Source organism: Arachis duranensis, chromosome 7 (genome assembly GCF_000817695.3).
Source record: "Arachis duranensis cultivar V14167 chromosome 7, aradu.V14167.gnm2.J7QH, whole genome shotgun sequence".
In the NCBI taxonomy this organism is placed as follows: Eukaryota; Viridiplantae; Streptophyta; class Magnoliopsida; order Fabales; family Fabaceae; genus Arachis; species Arachis duranensis.
This window is the reverse complement of record NC_029778.3, coordinates 73,544,902-73,559,075: the sequence shown is the minus strand read 5'-3', so window position 1 is coordinate 73,559,075 and position 14,174 is coordinate 73,544,902. Positions and strand designations below refer to the sequence as shown.

At 35.0% G+C, this 14,174-nt stretch overlaps 3 protein-coding genes across 3 annotated transcripts in view; all 3 read left to right on the top strand.

The window, feature by feature from the left end:
* Positions 1 to 7,527: 7,527 nt before the first annotated feature.
* On the top strand, positions 7,528 to 11,752 carry LOC127739729 (pentatricopeptide repeat-containing protein At5g50390, chloroplastic). Its single transcript, XM_052252297.1, has 2 exons — positions 7,528 to 7,780; positions 9,399 to 11,752. Exons 1-2 carry the CDS (start codon positions 7,633 to 7,635, stop codon positions 11,588 to 11,590), a joined length of 2,340 nt encoding a protein of 779 aa, XP_052108257.1. The 5' UTR covers positions 7,528 to 7,632; the 3' UTR covers positions 11,591 to 11,752.
* Positions 7,923 to 9,431, top strand: LOC127740710 (uncharacterized). Its single transcript, XM_052252298.1, has 2 exons — positions 7,923 to 8,584; positions 9,287 to 9,431. The coding sequence occupies exons 1-2, from the start codon at positions 8,049 to 8,051 to the stop codon at positions 9,315 to 9,317; spliced, it is 567 nt and encodes a 188-aa protein (XP_052108258.1). The 5' UTR covers positions 7,923 to 8,048; the 3' UTR covers positions 9,318 to 9,431.
* Positions 11,753 to 11,900: 148 nt separating the features above from the next.
* LOC107459690 (bidirectional sugar transporter SWEET2) overlaps positions 11,901 to 14,174 on the top strand; it is a 5,483-nt gene continuing 3,209 nt past the window's right edge. The window contains 7 exon segments of the mRNA XM_052252299.1: positions 11,901 to 12,349; positions 12,549 to 12,585; positions 12,820 to 13,036; positions 13,133 to 13,175; positions 13,178 to 13,210; positions 13,213 to 13,286; positions 13,394 to 13,499. Coding sequence (XP_052108259.1) covers positions 12,289 to 12,349; positions 12,549 to 12,585; positions 12,820 to 13,036; positions 13,133 to 13,175; positions 13,178 to 13,210; positions 13,213 to 13,286; positions 13,394 to 13,483 — 555 coding nt within the window. The 5' untranslated portion in view covers positions 11,901 to 12,288 and the 3' untranslated portion in view covers positions 13,484 to 13,499.

The following is a 14,174-nucleotide window of genomic DNA, read 5'->3' as shown; positions in this document are numbered from 1 at the left end:
CTTTGACGATAGGGATGCTAGGCAAAGCCCCCACACTCACTCGTCAAAACGCGTCATGCTAGGGAGAGGTATCCACACCCTTATAAGGCATGCTTCGTTCCCCTTCCCAACCGATGTGGGACCTTACAATCCACCCCCTAAGGGAGCCCAGCGCCCTCGCTGGCACATCGATCCAGGTTCCGGCTCTGATACTATCTGTAACAGCCCAGACTACCCGCTAGCACGATATTGTCCGCTTTGGCACACAATGCCTCACGATTTTGTCTTTGACGATAGGGATACTATCTGAAGCCCCCCACACTCACTCGTCAAAACGCATCATGCTAGGGAGAGGTATCCACACCCTTATAAGGTATGCTTCGTTCCCCTCCCCAACCGATGTGGGACCTTACAGTAGTTGTGGTGATATGGTAATAGAAGAGAGGGGGTATGGTGGTAGTACGACAGCCAATATATGTATGTTGAAGCAGGAGGCAGTGGAGAACTATTGTTTGAGGCTAGAAGGCCTGTACTAGTCTTAAGGATGGTTGTGGGGTGTGGATAAAGGTATAAGTAGCAAATAGATGTAGGGTGAAGTTGTGGTGAAAATAAGGGAGAGAGTAAGAAGAGCTATTATGTGTAGGATGTATGTGAAGAAATTTGTTGGAATGAACAGGGATGGAAAAAAATATTAGGTGTTGCGATGTGTAGTTAGGATATAGTTTGTTCTGAAGGTTTAGTAAATGAGGAAAGGCTTGTACTGACAAGATTAAAAGGAGACTAATAGAATAGGACATAGTGTTGTGACATTTGATGAATGTGGTATTGTAGAGGAGAAGAAAATAGTGAAGTTGAGTGTATGGATAGGATAAAGTTGAAAGGTTACTAGAAGTAGAGCATGAAAGATTCAACAAAAATAAGATACCCAGAAATAGAACGCAGCGTCCTGCTAGCGAGAGAGAATTCCCTCCTTCATGAGAGAAATATTAAAATGCTTTAATTGTTCATGGTTGGGATAAAAAAAATTCAACATGTAAAAATTAAATCTCTTAAAGCAAAGCCCAACTAAATTTCATTTTCGGTTGTCAGGCATTTAGGTTTTTGGATAATTTCTAACAAAAACAAAAACACTTTAGTACAAGTGCCTAATTGACATCAATGAAAAATGAACTCTTATGATATTAATTTTAAATGTTGAAATATATATGCAACTTTTTGAGGATCAGACCCAGTAAAAAGGAAAATAATAAAATTGTAAAATAAACCTTTGCTAAGTAATTATTATTAGAAAAGAAAATAAAGTTTGAATACTAAACTCTTCTTAATCATTTCTATAGATTATTATGGGTCCAAGCCTCCCAAATTTCATACGTAAATAGAGATCTTTTGAACCTTCTTGCAAATTAGGTGAATAATTTTTTTAAAATATTTTTTTATCAAATCAATACACTAAGCAATTTGTATGCAATAAAATATTTGAATAATTAATTTAGATAATTACTTAAAAACTCCTGAATTTGGTGTGAATTTCGTCATTTTACTAAACGATTAACATAATTATAATTAAATTGACGGTTTAGCATTTACTAAAAGTCTAAAACCATTTATAATTAGGTTATTAAATACAACGTTTCGAATTTCTTTACAGCACTAACCTATTTAAGACCATGTATACTATTATATTACTTATAATAATATTTTTAACTTTACAATAATTTAAGACCCACTGCCATTACACCTCCTTTTTTTAACTAAAATTTAAAAAATTTAGTCTTTTAAATTTTTTTAGATAATTTAATTAAAAAACATTATTGAAAAAATAAGAGATTTTGAAATAAAATATAAAATAAATTCATAAAATTTTTAAATCAATTCAAATTTGTTTAAATTTCAAATAAAATAATTAATTTACAAATCAAATTAATTTTCATTCTAAGAAGTCCAAATACACTCTTACAGGTAAATTCTTTTTTATATATGTAAACATTTAGCATTTCTTAACTGATCTGATTGGGTAGGGTGCAAGTAGGATTTACTTGCGGACAGAATTGAGTGCGAGTTTAGGGTATACCTTACTCTACCTTATCATACTCGCATTCTTAATATATTATATAATATATATTTAAAAATTATATGTGTAGTGAAAGAAGGGATTATTAAATTCACAACTTCCTTTTTGTGAGGACGCAAAATAACCACTAAGCTAATCATTTAATTACTAATTTAGTATGTTTATTATTTAAAGAGTAATGTTATAAGAACTTAGAGTTAAAAGAAGAGTGACAAGATGTTTATTTTTATTTGTGTTATTTTAATTTTTATTAAAAACTTGATGATCATACTATTTATAATTTTATTTTGAATTTTTTTAAGATTTTATTGTTTTTAATTTTAATTTGAATTTAATTTTTTATTTTTTATTTTATTAATTTGTATGAAAGATAGAATGATTGAATTTTATATTTGTTTGAAAAATTTTGATTTTTCTGTTGATAGAGTCGGATAAGATAAAGTTAAAAGTTTTAGTATACGAATAAGGTTAGGGTAGAGTCTAAACTCTATCCTATCCTACTTATTGCTAACCCTAAACCAAACTAGCCCTAAAATTTTTTTATTTTTTTATTAGAACGCTACCTAAAACCTATATGCTTAACCCAAAAAAAATGGCATTTGATTGGGTTTTGATTCAAGATTCAATATTGGATTCAATTCCAATATTAAATAGTAAATTTTCAAAATAAAAAATTTATTTTAAAATATGTTGATTACCAATGTAAATTATCTGACCTTAAAACTGTTATGTTGACAATTCTGCTAAAGTTGTTTAGTCATTTACAGATTTTGTTGTACTCAGATATTCATTTGTAATCACTATAATTTTATCGGTCATGCTACACATCCATGTAATTTTTTATTTAAGTCCATCCAAGCTAGTCCAACACTAAAAAAAATCCAATCCCATTAAATGAGCGTGTATTCAGGCGTCCAAACCTCCAAAACGTTTAATATTCATTCGCGCCTTCATTATGAAACACCGTTCCTTCTTCAACCTCGAAACCGTCACTGGAGAAGTTCATATCCCTCTCAAAATCTCTCAAACCTCCATCGTGTTTTCTACAAAAACTGCTCTTACTCCAGAATCACGTCAATCTTTCGAAAGAAAGAAGAAAAAACAAACAAAAATAAGAATAGAGACTCTGCAAGGTATGAGAAAAACTGTCGTTATTATGTTCATTTAATTTCTCTCAAAGCTCGCGTTTCTCCTAGTTCGATTTAAGGTTTAGTGGATTGAGTTGCTTCGTTTAGTAGATCGGCTTATTTTGAATCCATTTTTATTGCGTAACTAGGGCATACGAATAGAAAATGTGTTGTTATTTTTTCTCTGTGATATATTGATCGGTTCATTGGTGTTGGTTATTTTGATTCATTTGATTGTTAGTGTGTTCAGTTGAGTCCTTGTGCATGCAGAAATATTTTTCTTGATGATTGAATGTTTATCACGTTTTATTCAGCACATGAATGTTGTTTGGTTCAGTGGAGTTGCTCATTTTGATTCACTTGATTGTTAGTGTGTTCATTTGAGTCCTTGTACATGCAGAAATATTTTCTTGATGATTGAATGTTTAACATGTTTTATTCAGCACGTGAATGTTATTCGGTTCAGTAGAGTTGCTCATTTTGATTCACTTGATTGTTAGTGTATTCAGTTGAGTCCTTGTGTATGCAGAAATGTGTTTCTTGATGATTGAATATTTATCACATTTTATTCAGCATATGAATGTTATTCAGTTCAGTGGAGTTGCACATTTTGATTCACTTAATTTTTAGTGTGTTCACTTGAGTCCTTGTGCATGCAAAAATATTTTTCTTGATGAATGAATGTTTATCACGTTTTATTCAGCACATGAATGTTGTTCGATTCAGTGGAGTTACTCATTTTGATTCACTTGATTGTTAGTGTGTTCATTTGAGTCCTTGTGCATGCAGAAATATTTTCTTGATGATTGAATATTTATCATATTTTATTCAGCACGTGAATGTTATTCGGTTCAGTAGAGTTGCTCATTTTGATTCACTTGATTGTTAGTGTGTTCAGTTGAGTCATTGTGCATGCAGAAATGTGTTTCTTTATGATTGAATGTTTATCACGTTTTATTCAGCACATGAATGTTATTCGGTTCAGTAGAGTTATTTATTTTGATTCACTTAATTATCAGTGTGTTCAGTTGAGTCTTTGTGCATGCAAAAATATTTTTCTTGATGAATGAATATTTATCACGTTTTATTCAGCACATGAATATTGTTCGGTTCAATGGAGTTGCTCATTTTGATTCACTCGATTGTTAGTGTGTTCATTTGAGTTCTTGTGCATGTAGAAATATTTTCTTGATGATTGAATGTTTATCATGTTTTATTCTGCACGTGAATGTTGTTTGGTTCAGTAGAGTTGCTCATTTTGATTAACTTGATTGTTAGTGTATTCAGTTGAGTCCTTGTATATACATAAATGTGTTTCTTGATGATTGAATATTTATCACATTTTATTCAGTATATGAATGTTATTCGGTTCAGTAGAGTTGCACATTTTGATTCACTTAATTTTTAGTGTGTTTAGTTGAGTCCTTGTGCATGTAAAAATATTTTTCTTGATGAATGAATGTTTATCATGTTTTATTCAGCACATGAATGTTGTTCGATTCAGTGGAGTTGCTCATTTTGATTCACTTGATTAAAATGTGCATGATTGTGCTTGTCGGTGTATCGAGTGAATTATTGACCAAATTTTTTGTCCTTACAGTAAAAATGAAGAAGACAATGGTGACAAAGAAGGAGAAGTCACATTATAACGTATGCATATGTACAAAATAAGAGACCAAGTGATTCGAGCATCTGAAGCAATAAGACTCCTGAAGCCATCTGTTGCTCTCTTCAGTCCTTATTGTAAATTCACATCTGAAAATTTAGATAGTAAATAGGATATACTTTGTTTAACTGATTGTAATTAATACTATTTTGTTTAACTTGTTTAAAAAAGCAAACACTGCTTCTTTGAATGTATATATGTGAATATTAATGTAAATATTATTGGAAATCTAATGTTAATGTATATATCTGATTTAAGATATATTTGTCCTTGTCCTATCAGTTTGTGATGCGTGAGCATCTTATCCCCTTTTCTAGTTGTTTTTATATTGTTTTTAGATAGATTTTATTAAGTTTTATTATGTTTTAGTGCAAAATTTATCTTTGGATGCTACTTTGAGTTTTTCTTGTGTTTTTATGATTTTAGGTAAAATTTGGAACAGTATGGAAAAGTCTGGAGCAAGAAACAAAAATGTTGGCTGCTCTCCCCTGGGTGCTAAACGCCCAAACTGGCGTTCAACGCCAGCAAGGGGTATGAAGTCAGAGGCGCGCTTCCCTTCTGGGCGTTCAACGCCCGATCCTGGCGTTGAACGCCATCTTGCTGTCCGAGCCGTTCACCAATTGGGCCTCCAAAGTGGATTTAGCACCTCTTAGGCTTATCTTATCATATTTTTGTACTTTTTATTTTCAAATAATATCTTTTAGATTTAGCATTGATTATTAGGTTAGTATTTAAAGGGGGAAGATCTTCTTCCTTCCGCATCTTTCGAAACCTTGTTTTCTTTGTAAAGTTATGAGCAACTAAACCTCCTGGTTAAGGTTAGGAGCTCTGCTTATTTCTATGGATGAATATAATCTATTTTAATTAATGTTTGATTCAATTCTAAGGTGTTGTTTTCGTTCTTAACCTTATGAATCTGGGTGGAACGAGAGTATGACCCTTATTCTACATGAGCTCTTGTGATTCTCGAGAGAGCTATCTCGCTTGAGCTACAGCTTGAAAATACTCCTCCTAAACTACGAATTACCTGGACTAATTAGGATATTTGACATAAAATCCGGTTAGTTCTGGGTAATTGAGGTTTTTGTGGCGCTAAACTAGTTTTCTGAACTTCACCCTCTGATCTGAATTGAATGACCATGAGAGTGGCTTTTGATGAAGATTAGAGGAGATTAAATCGCTAAGAGATTAGGTTTTAATCGCTTATGGTTTGCCATAGAATGAATCACTCATTGTTATAATAGTTGGTAAAATGTTTTAATCCGGAAAAGTATACATCTCCGAGACCTTAACTGTTTTCTCATTATTGTTTTACTCCAATTCTGTTTATTTGCTTTATTTACTTGCTTTTTACTACTTATGCATTTTACACCAACAACCATCTTTTACTGTTTGCCTGACTAAGTCCAACAGGATAGCTATTGCTTGTTCAATCCGACAATCCTCATGGAATCGACCCTCACTCACCTGAGGTATTACTTGGATGACCCGGTGCACTTACCTGTAAAGTTGTGCGAGTTCTAATTTCGTGCACCAGTTTGAGATATTAATGCATATATCTGTTGGAACTGCCTGGCTGCTGTTTTATTCCAGGTTCATAGTGAATGGAATCAGGATATTTATCAAACGTTAATAGCCCTAAAAACCCAAATGAACTGAAATTAATACACTGGATGGACTGAAAAAGTGCATATATCACTATTAAAAAAATGTTTCTATCAGTATTCAGTTTCAAAACAGCTTTCTATATAATGAACCGAACACGTTATTAAGATGAATCAACTGTATAGTACTAAATGAATGGAACATTATCCATTATATAAAATTAAATTCAAAACAACTTTCTGCATAATGAACCGAAGACGTTATTAAGTTGAATCAACTGTATAATACTAAATGAATGGAACATTATTTATTATATAAAATCAAATTCAGAACACCTGTGTCTACAATTTAGAGATTATCAATTCAATTCAATTCAATTTAGCAATTGCATTTCATGTAATTCGATTCCAAAAAAAATCCAAACCTAGTCCGCTTGATTCATTTCAAAAGAATAATTCAAATCAATCTCATTCAATTGATTTAAAGTTGAATCATTCATTGTTTTGATAGAATATTGAAATATAAAAACGAAGAAGATAAATCCACAAATCGAAGAAGAAAATGAAGAAGAATAGGAAGAAGAAGGACGAGCAGTAGAAAAGAACAACGAGCAAAAGAGAAGAAAAAAGAAGAAGAACGACGAGCAACAGAAATTACAGATCCGAAAATTACAATACAAATCATTAACGTTGAAGAAGAAGTTTATGTTAATAGAAGGGAAAGGAAATCGCGCGTGTATTTCACGTAACTTGGGAGTAAAGGGAAGGCACGTAACCAAAAAAGTGCTTGGATGACTTAGTTAAATTTTTATATGAATGTAGAGCATTATTGTAATTTTATTACTAAATTTTTTACATACTGACAAAATTAGTTTTTAATATCATAGAACTTTTCATCAATTTAAAACAAGTGAAAATATTTTTTTCATATTTATTGTGTAAATAATCATTAAAAAGAATGAATTTAATTGAATAAATATGTAAAATATTTTATAAAATTACAAATTTTTTTTCCCAATTAAAGGACTACAAATAAGGAAGGATCTCCCTAACCTTATCTGATAAGTCATAAGAGATGAATCCAAGGCTAGGGTAAGAATAAGGGACAGAACTAAGCTCTGTTCCAAATTCTTATTCATTGCGGTTCTCTCCATTTCTTCCAGCAGCTTGAGCGAGGAGGCAAGGATGTTTCCTGGTGACGTTCTTTCCTTTTCAAAGACAAGTTTTTTACGAGCTTTCCATCCATATATTCCAGCAGTTTATCGCAAGGAGCCTCATTTCACTTCCACCATTTTGCCTAGTTCGAAGAGTATCCATCATTGTTTGCCACCAGGTTTGAAACTTAACAAAATTTTTTATTTAAAATTAAAATAAATATAATTAAAAAATTTAAATTTTTTTCGAAGTGTAGGGTAGGTAATTATATATCAAGATTTGAATTTTTCAATTTTCTGCTCCACTTTGTATGCCAAAGGGACTTTGATGGTCCTAATCATAGACGAAGCACCGAACGAAGCCTCCCATAAAGAAGAGACACGAGGAAGAAACATGTTTTCATCGGCTGTAACTACCAACTACCAAACTCAACAAATCTGGGCGGAATGCTCGATGCTCTCCACTTTACTGATGCAGACTTATTCCTACTTCCCCCCTTTTATCTTCTTCACATTCACACCCTTCTCACCAACGTGAATAACAACATCAACAACAACTACTGTGTTAAGTCAGAATACCTACCCCCCTCTCTCTTTCTCACAACCCTGAATACCCCCCTCTCTCTCTCAAGAGTTCCAGCGCCACCAGCGCCCTCTCTGCTCAGAGCTGCTGTTGGCATTGCCATCTCATCCTCGTTGTCAAGCCCGCCTCTGTCTTCGTCGTCGTCGGCCGCCCTGAACTCGTGTCTCTGTCCTCGTCTTCGATCCCTCTCACGGCGAAGTGCGAACGTCCCTCTCTGCCGCCGTGGACTCTTCTCCTCGCCGTTGCAAACCGTTGCTCTTCGAACGGTTGCTCGATCCTCTTCAAGCGCGTCCTCTCTCTCCGTGAATCTCTACTCGAAGCCTCGCCCTCGCGAACTGATCCTCTTGCGAGTTCACTCTCTGTCCAATTTCATTCTGTTACAGCCGTTCCTCCCTCTCCGGTAAGCCACTGCTCCTTCAGTTTCAATTTCTAAGATTCCGAGTTGAGTTTATTTACTAGAGTCTGAGTTGGGATTGTGTTCTGAGTTGGGGTTGTTGATGTGATTCTGAGTTTAGTTTGGATGCTGAGTTTGGACTCTTTGCTTAGTTTTTCTGTTCTTGGATTTTCTGGGTTTGAATGCTGAGTTTTTTGTTTTTGTATACTGAGTTTTGTTGTTGAATACTTGATTAGAAGTCTTTCTTGAAATTTTGTGTATGTCCTTTTTAGTGTGTATTGATTCTCAATGATTCTGTTCTCAATTCTAAGTCTTTGAATTCATTTCTTATATCACAAGAATTCCTCTCTTCTTTCTTCTGTTCGTCACCATTCTGTTCTGATTCTTTTGGAGTGCTTATCTTGATTGTCAAGTAATTGAGCTTGATCTTCTATAATTATAATTCTCTTGGAGTGCTTATCTCAATTCTCTATTTTTGTCTTTGATGTGATGAGTATTGTTGCTGATTACTTTATTAGAACTTAGAAGTTAATTAAAAATTTGTTATTTTGTGAATCTTTTAATGATAAAATATGAACAAGTTATCATGTGAAATGGTAAAATTTTGAATTTTATTAATTTAGAAAACATTGAAATTGAATATTTGAAATTTTATATTGAATTTTTAATGATTTTATTGTATATTTAATTAAATTGGTTGGACAACAGTTCGACCCCGATTAGACCATTGAACTATTAAATCAGTCACTTGACCAGTTCAATGGTTGGTTCGGTTCTTGCAACCTTGACGTAACTCTTCCTTGTGATCTCAACTCTCCAGGTGCTGCACTCTTTCTCATCTTTTCTAGCTTTGCATCGTGTTTTCATTTGTTGTTGTTGTTGTTGGTACCAATGGAGATTCCACTCTCACGATACCAATCTTACACATTGGATCAATTCCAAAGTGAATGCTACTTTTCCGCTTTGGGTTCTTCCGGATCCAGTTACTTTTCTGGTAAAGGTTTCGTCTTTGGGTGTGGTTTACGTTCAAAGGTGAGGAATTGGAGGAACCACTTTTCCCTTATTTGTTGTTGCTCCACTGAAAGTGGCATTCGGAGGCCTAAATCTTCGAGAATACCGTATCATGAGAAGGTAGAGCCTGTTTTGGAGGACACTCAGATGAGGAAACCTTCCTTTGTTGGGCTGTGTAGTGAGATAGAGAAGCTAGTTCTGTGCAATAGGTATAGGGATGCAATTGAGTTGTTTGAGATTTTGGAGCTTGAAGGTGGTGGTAGATATGTTGGTGCTAGTACTTACGATGCTTTGGTGAGTGCTTGTGTTGGTTTGAGATACATTAGAGGGGTTAAGAAGGTGTTTAATCTTATGATTAGTAGTGGGTTTGAGCTTGATTTGTATATGATGAATAGGGTGTTATTTATGCACGTTAGATGCGGTTTGATGCATGATGCGTGGAAGCTATTCGATGATATGCCAGAGAGAGATGAGGTGTCATGGACAATGATGATTGGCGGGCTTGTGGATTCTGGGAACAATAATGAGGCCTTCAGGTTGTTTTTGTGTATGTGGGAAGAGTTTAATGATGGCAGTCCTCACACTTTTGTTACGATGATCAAGGCAGCTGCCGGATTAGGTCTTATTCAGGTGGGAAGACAAATTCATTCATGCGCTTTGAAGATGGAGGTGGGAGATGATACTTTTGTTTCTTGTGCACTAATTGACATGTACAGCAAGTGTGGTAGCATCGATGATGCCTATTGTGTTTTTGATCAAATGCCAAAGAAGTCGACCGTGGCATGGAATTCTATTATTTCTGGCTATGCACTTCATGGCTATAGTGAGGAGGCTCTTAATTTGTTTTATGAGATGCGCAATAGTGGTGCTAAACTGGACCATTTTACTATTTCAACAGTGATTAGAATATGTACAAGATTGGCTTCATTTGAACATGCAAAACAAGCTCACGCGGCATTAGTTCGTCATGGTTTTGGCACAGATTTGGTGGCGAACTCAGCACTCATTGACTTCTACAGCAAATGGGGTAGGATGGAAGATGCTCAACATGTGTTTGACACAATGCACCAGAAGAATATCATATCCTGGAATGCATTGATTGCTGGATATGGAAATCATGGCCAAGGAGAGGAGGCACTAGAAATTTTTGAGCAGATGCTTCGAGAAAGGATGGTTCCCAACCATGTCACTTTCCTAGCCGTCTTATCTGCTTGTAGTTACTCGGGACTATCAGAACGCGGTTGGGAGATTTTTCAATCTATGAGCAAAGATCACAAGATTAAGCCCAGACCAATGCATTATGCATGCATGATTGAGCTATTAGGTCGAGAGGGTCTGTTGGATGAGGCTTTAGCACTAATAAGAACTGCACCTTTCCAACCAACAGCAAATATGTGGGCAGCATTGCTGACAGCATGTAGAATGCATGAGAATTTTGTGCTTGGGAAGTTGGCAGCAGAAAAACTTTATGGAATGGAGCCCGAGAAGATGTGTAACTATGTAGTACTTCTAAATATATATAACACCACTGGAAGATTGAAGGAAGCTGCTGGTGTGTTACAGACCTTGAAGAGGAAGGGTTTAAGAATGCTTTATGCTTGTACCTGGATTGAAGTTAAAAGATGGCAAAATGTCTTCCTTTCTGGAGATAAATCCCACCCCCAAACAGAAGAGATATACCAAAAGGTGGACAATTTGATGGAAGAGATATCAAGGTATGGTTACACTGTGGAGGATGATGAAGCGCTGCTTCCTGATGTTGATGAAGAGGAACAACGTGTTCTGAAATATCATAGTGAAAAGTTAGCAATTGCTTTTGGACTAATTAACACCCCAAATTGGATGCCTCTACAGATCATGCAGGGTCATCGTATATGTCGAGACTGTCATACTGCAATTAAGCTTATAGCCATGGTGACAGGAAGAGAAATTGTGGTAAGAGATGCTAGTAGGTTCCACCATTTTAGAAATGGAAGTTGTTCTTGTGGAGATTATTGGTGATGACGAAATTGTGTCATTCAATTCACAAGGACATGTTACTCACTTCCATCCTTTCCCTCAAACTAAACCTCAGTTTTGACTAGGATGCAATCCTATAATTGGTGTAATTCTTTTTTGAGATTCTTTAATAAAAGACCTATCATACTTCCAAGATTTTGCACTTATTTGTTTTTTTATGCAGAGGGATAAGTTTGAACAGTTCCTTTCGTTATGTGAAATGTTTTGTTATTTGACTTCAAGTTGTGCTATAGTTCTCGCATACTGAGTCCCTAAAAACCTCTGATAGTATTCATAATACTCACTTGTTTATGTACACAATTGCAAATTGTTTCAATTTTAGTGGCTCAACAAACCCCCCCACCCCCCTTTTTCTAATTTATTTATGTCATAACCATATTTGAGGTTTAGCATCATTATACATAATAGGCCTTCAGCTGCATTTATCAGTTACTTATCACCCTCTCAAGTCTCAAGTACAAGATTTGGAGAGAGGAAAAAACCTTCTGGTCCTTCTATTGGAAACGTGGGGGATTTTTCTTTGTTTTTTTCCAATTTCTGTGAGATAGGAACAAGCATTCACATAGGGCATGTCTTGAATAGTCAAATTTCACTTCCAATTGTAGTGCTATAAATTAAGGGGTTGGTTTGGTTGCATTTGTTGTTGTCTGGGTTTGGTGTTTGATTTTTGAGGATTCTTAATGTCTTTTTCTGCTGCATATCCTGTCTATGAGGTTGCAAAGGATGCAGCTGGAGTCGCAGGTACAAACGTAATCTTTGTCTTTGTCTCGCTGTTTCTGAGATTCTGAGCATTCTGGTTTCTTTTGATGAATCAAAAGGAACCGACTTTAAATATGCTAGTAGCAGTGGATTAGTAGATTATCCTTTACAGGGTTTAGATTCTCTTTTTATTTTATTTTATTTTAGTGATAATCACTATGTTTAATCGTTTATTTTGCAGGGAATATCTTTGCTTTTGGGTTGTTTGTATCTCCCATGTAAGTTTATTTAGAGAAATGATTTATTCTCCAAACTACTATATGAAGCAAGAATTGATTAAAAGATTGCAAGACATTGATAGTTTATACTTTTCACTTTCTTTATCATTTAGGAACATGCTTAGGAATATCTTTACGATGCTAAATCATTATTCATAAGAAACTTCTGTTTAATTATTATATATTCCTTTTATTTCATTGGTCATTAACTCTTGTTCTATTTTTGAATTGTAGACCTACATTTAGGAGAAATATCAGAAATGGGTCAACTAAAATATTCTCAGGATTGTCGTATATTTACTCTCTCATGAACTGCTTGATCTGCATGTGGTATGGCACGCCTCTGATATCGCCCGATAATTTGTTGGTAACGACGGTTTATTCGATCGGAGCAGTGTTTCAGTTTGTGTACATAATTATCTTCCTTGTGTATGCTGAGAAATTAAAAAAGGTTAACTTTCCCACACTATTGGAATCTTGTTCTTGTGATACGGATATGGTTGGTTTCTAACTTAAGCTGTGAAACTCTTAAACTGCAATTTGATAGGTGAGAATGTTTGGACTATTGCTGGCAGTTATCGGCATTTTTGTGATTTAGTTGGGAGCTTGCAAGTAATTGATAGTCAAACACGCGAATCCTGGTTGAATTCTTGAGCTGTGCTTCCCTCATTTCAATGTTTGCCTCACCTTTGTTTAAAATTGTAAGTTTTTCGTTACATAGATACCGAATTAACATTGATTTGTGCTTTTTGACTTGATGAATTTACTTGAATTATGTACTTGTGTTTCCCAAAAATTGGTCATTCAGACAAAAGAGTGTCGAATTCATGCCGTTTTATCTCTGGCTCTCCACCTTCCTAATGAGCCCCTCCTTTTTGGTTTATGGATTGCTCAATGAGGACCTCTTCATTTATGTAAGGAAGTAATTTATTTTTTCCTATTTGTTTCTGAATTCTTCTTTTAATTCGGAATTTTTGTTTTGTTGGTTATCTCTTGTTCTGTGCAATTTAACATTTATCTATTTGATTACATCAATGTTTTCCAGGTACCAAATGGGATAGGAATTGTTTTGGGAATCTTACTGTTGAATATCAGATTAGAGATATAGGCTGTATATAAGTTATTCTGAGAGATATAGACTTTATATAAGTTATTCTGGTTTGATATAGTTTCTGTTTTTAGATATCTGATTCTGTTGTATCTCCTTTAACTCCGCCTATGTTACACTTGCGGTACATAGCCGGTCCCAAACCCGGATAAAGGAGGAGGGTTGTGTTAGGTCTTCGGCAACCAACGTAAAAATATAGCCGAACCCCCCATGACATGAATCAAAGACATTATTGCGCTAAAGCTAGGTCGTTACCCGGAAGTAACGCGCCGTATGGCTCGAGTACGGTGTCAAAGCAAGAGCCGCTGCATCGATGTCCGGATGTAGTGTTAAATGAGCAAGGGTTCTCGCGTTTTCGTGAACGGACGAGGGTAAATAAGCTAGTTCACAAAGGAAAAGGTAAAGGTCGAAGCGACAAAAGGTTGAGATTTGGGACATGGAACATAGGCACTCTAACAGGAAAGTCCATGGAGGTGGTGGA

Coding starts and splice junctions, on each gene's coding strand:
- LOC127739729 (XM_052252297.1), top strand. CDS start 7,633: ATGTTTCCTGGTGACGTTCTTTCCTTTTCAAAGACAAGTTTTTTACGA. Junction 7,781..9,398: donor CCATCATTGTTTGCCACCAG/GTTTGAAACTTA, acceptor TCAACTCTCCAG/GTGCTGCACTCTTTCTCATC.
- LOC127740710 (XM_052252298.1), top strand. CDS start 8,049: ATGCTCGATGCTCTCCACTTTACTGATGCAGACTTATTCCTACTTCCC. Junction 8,585..9,286: donor CAGCCGTTCCTCCCTCTCCG/GTAAGCCACTGC, acceptor GTTGGACAACAG/TTCGACCCCGATTAGACCAT.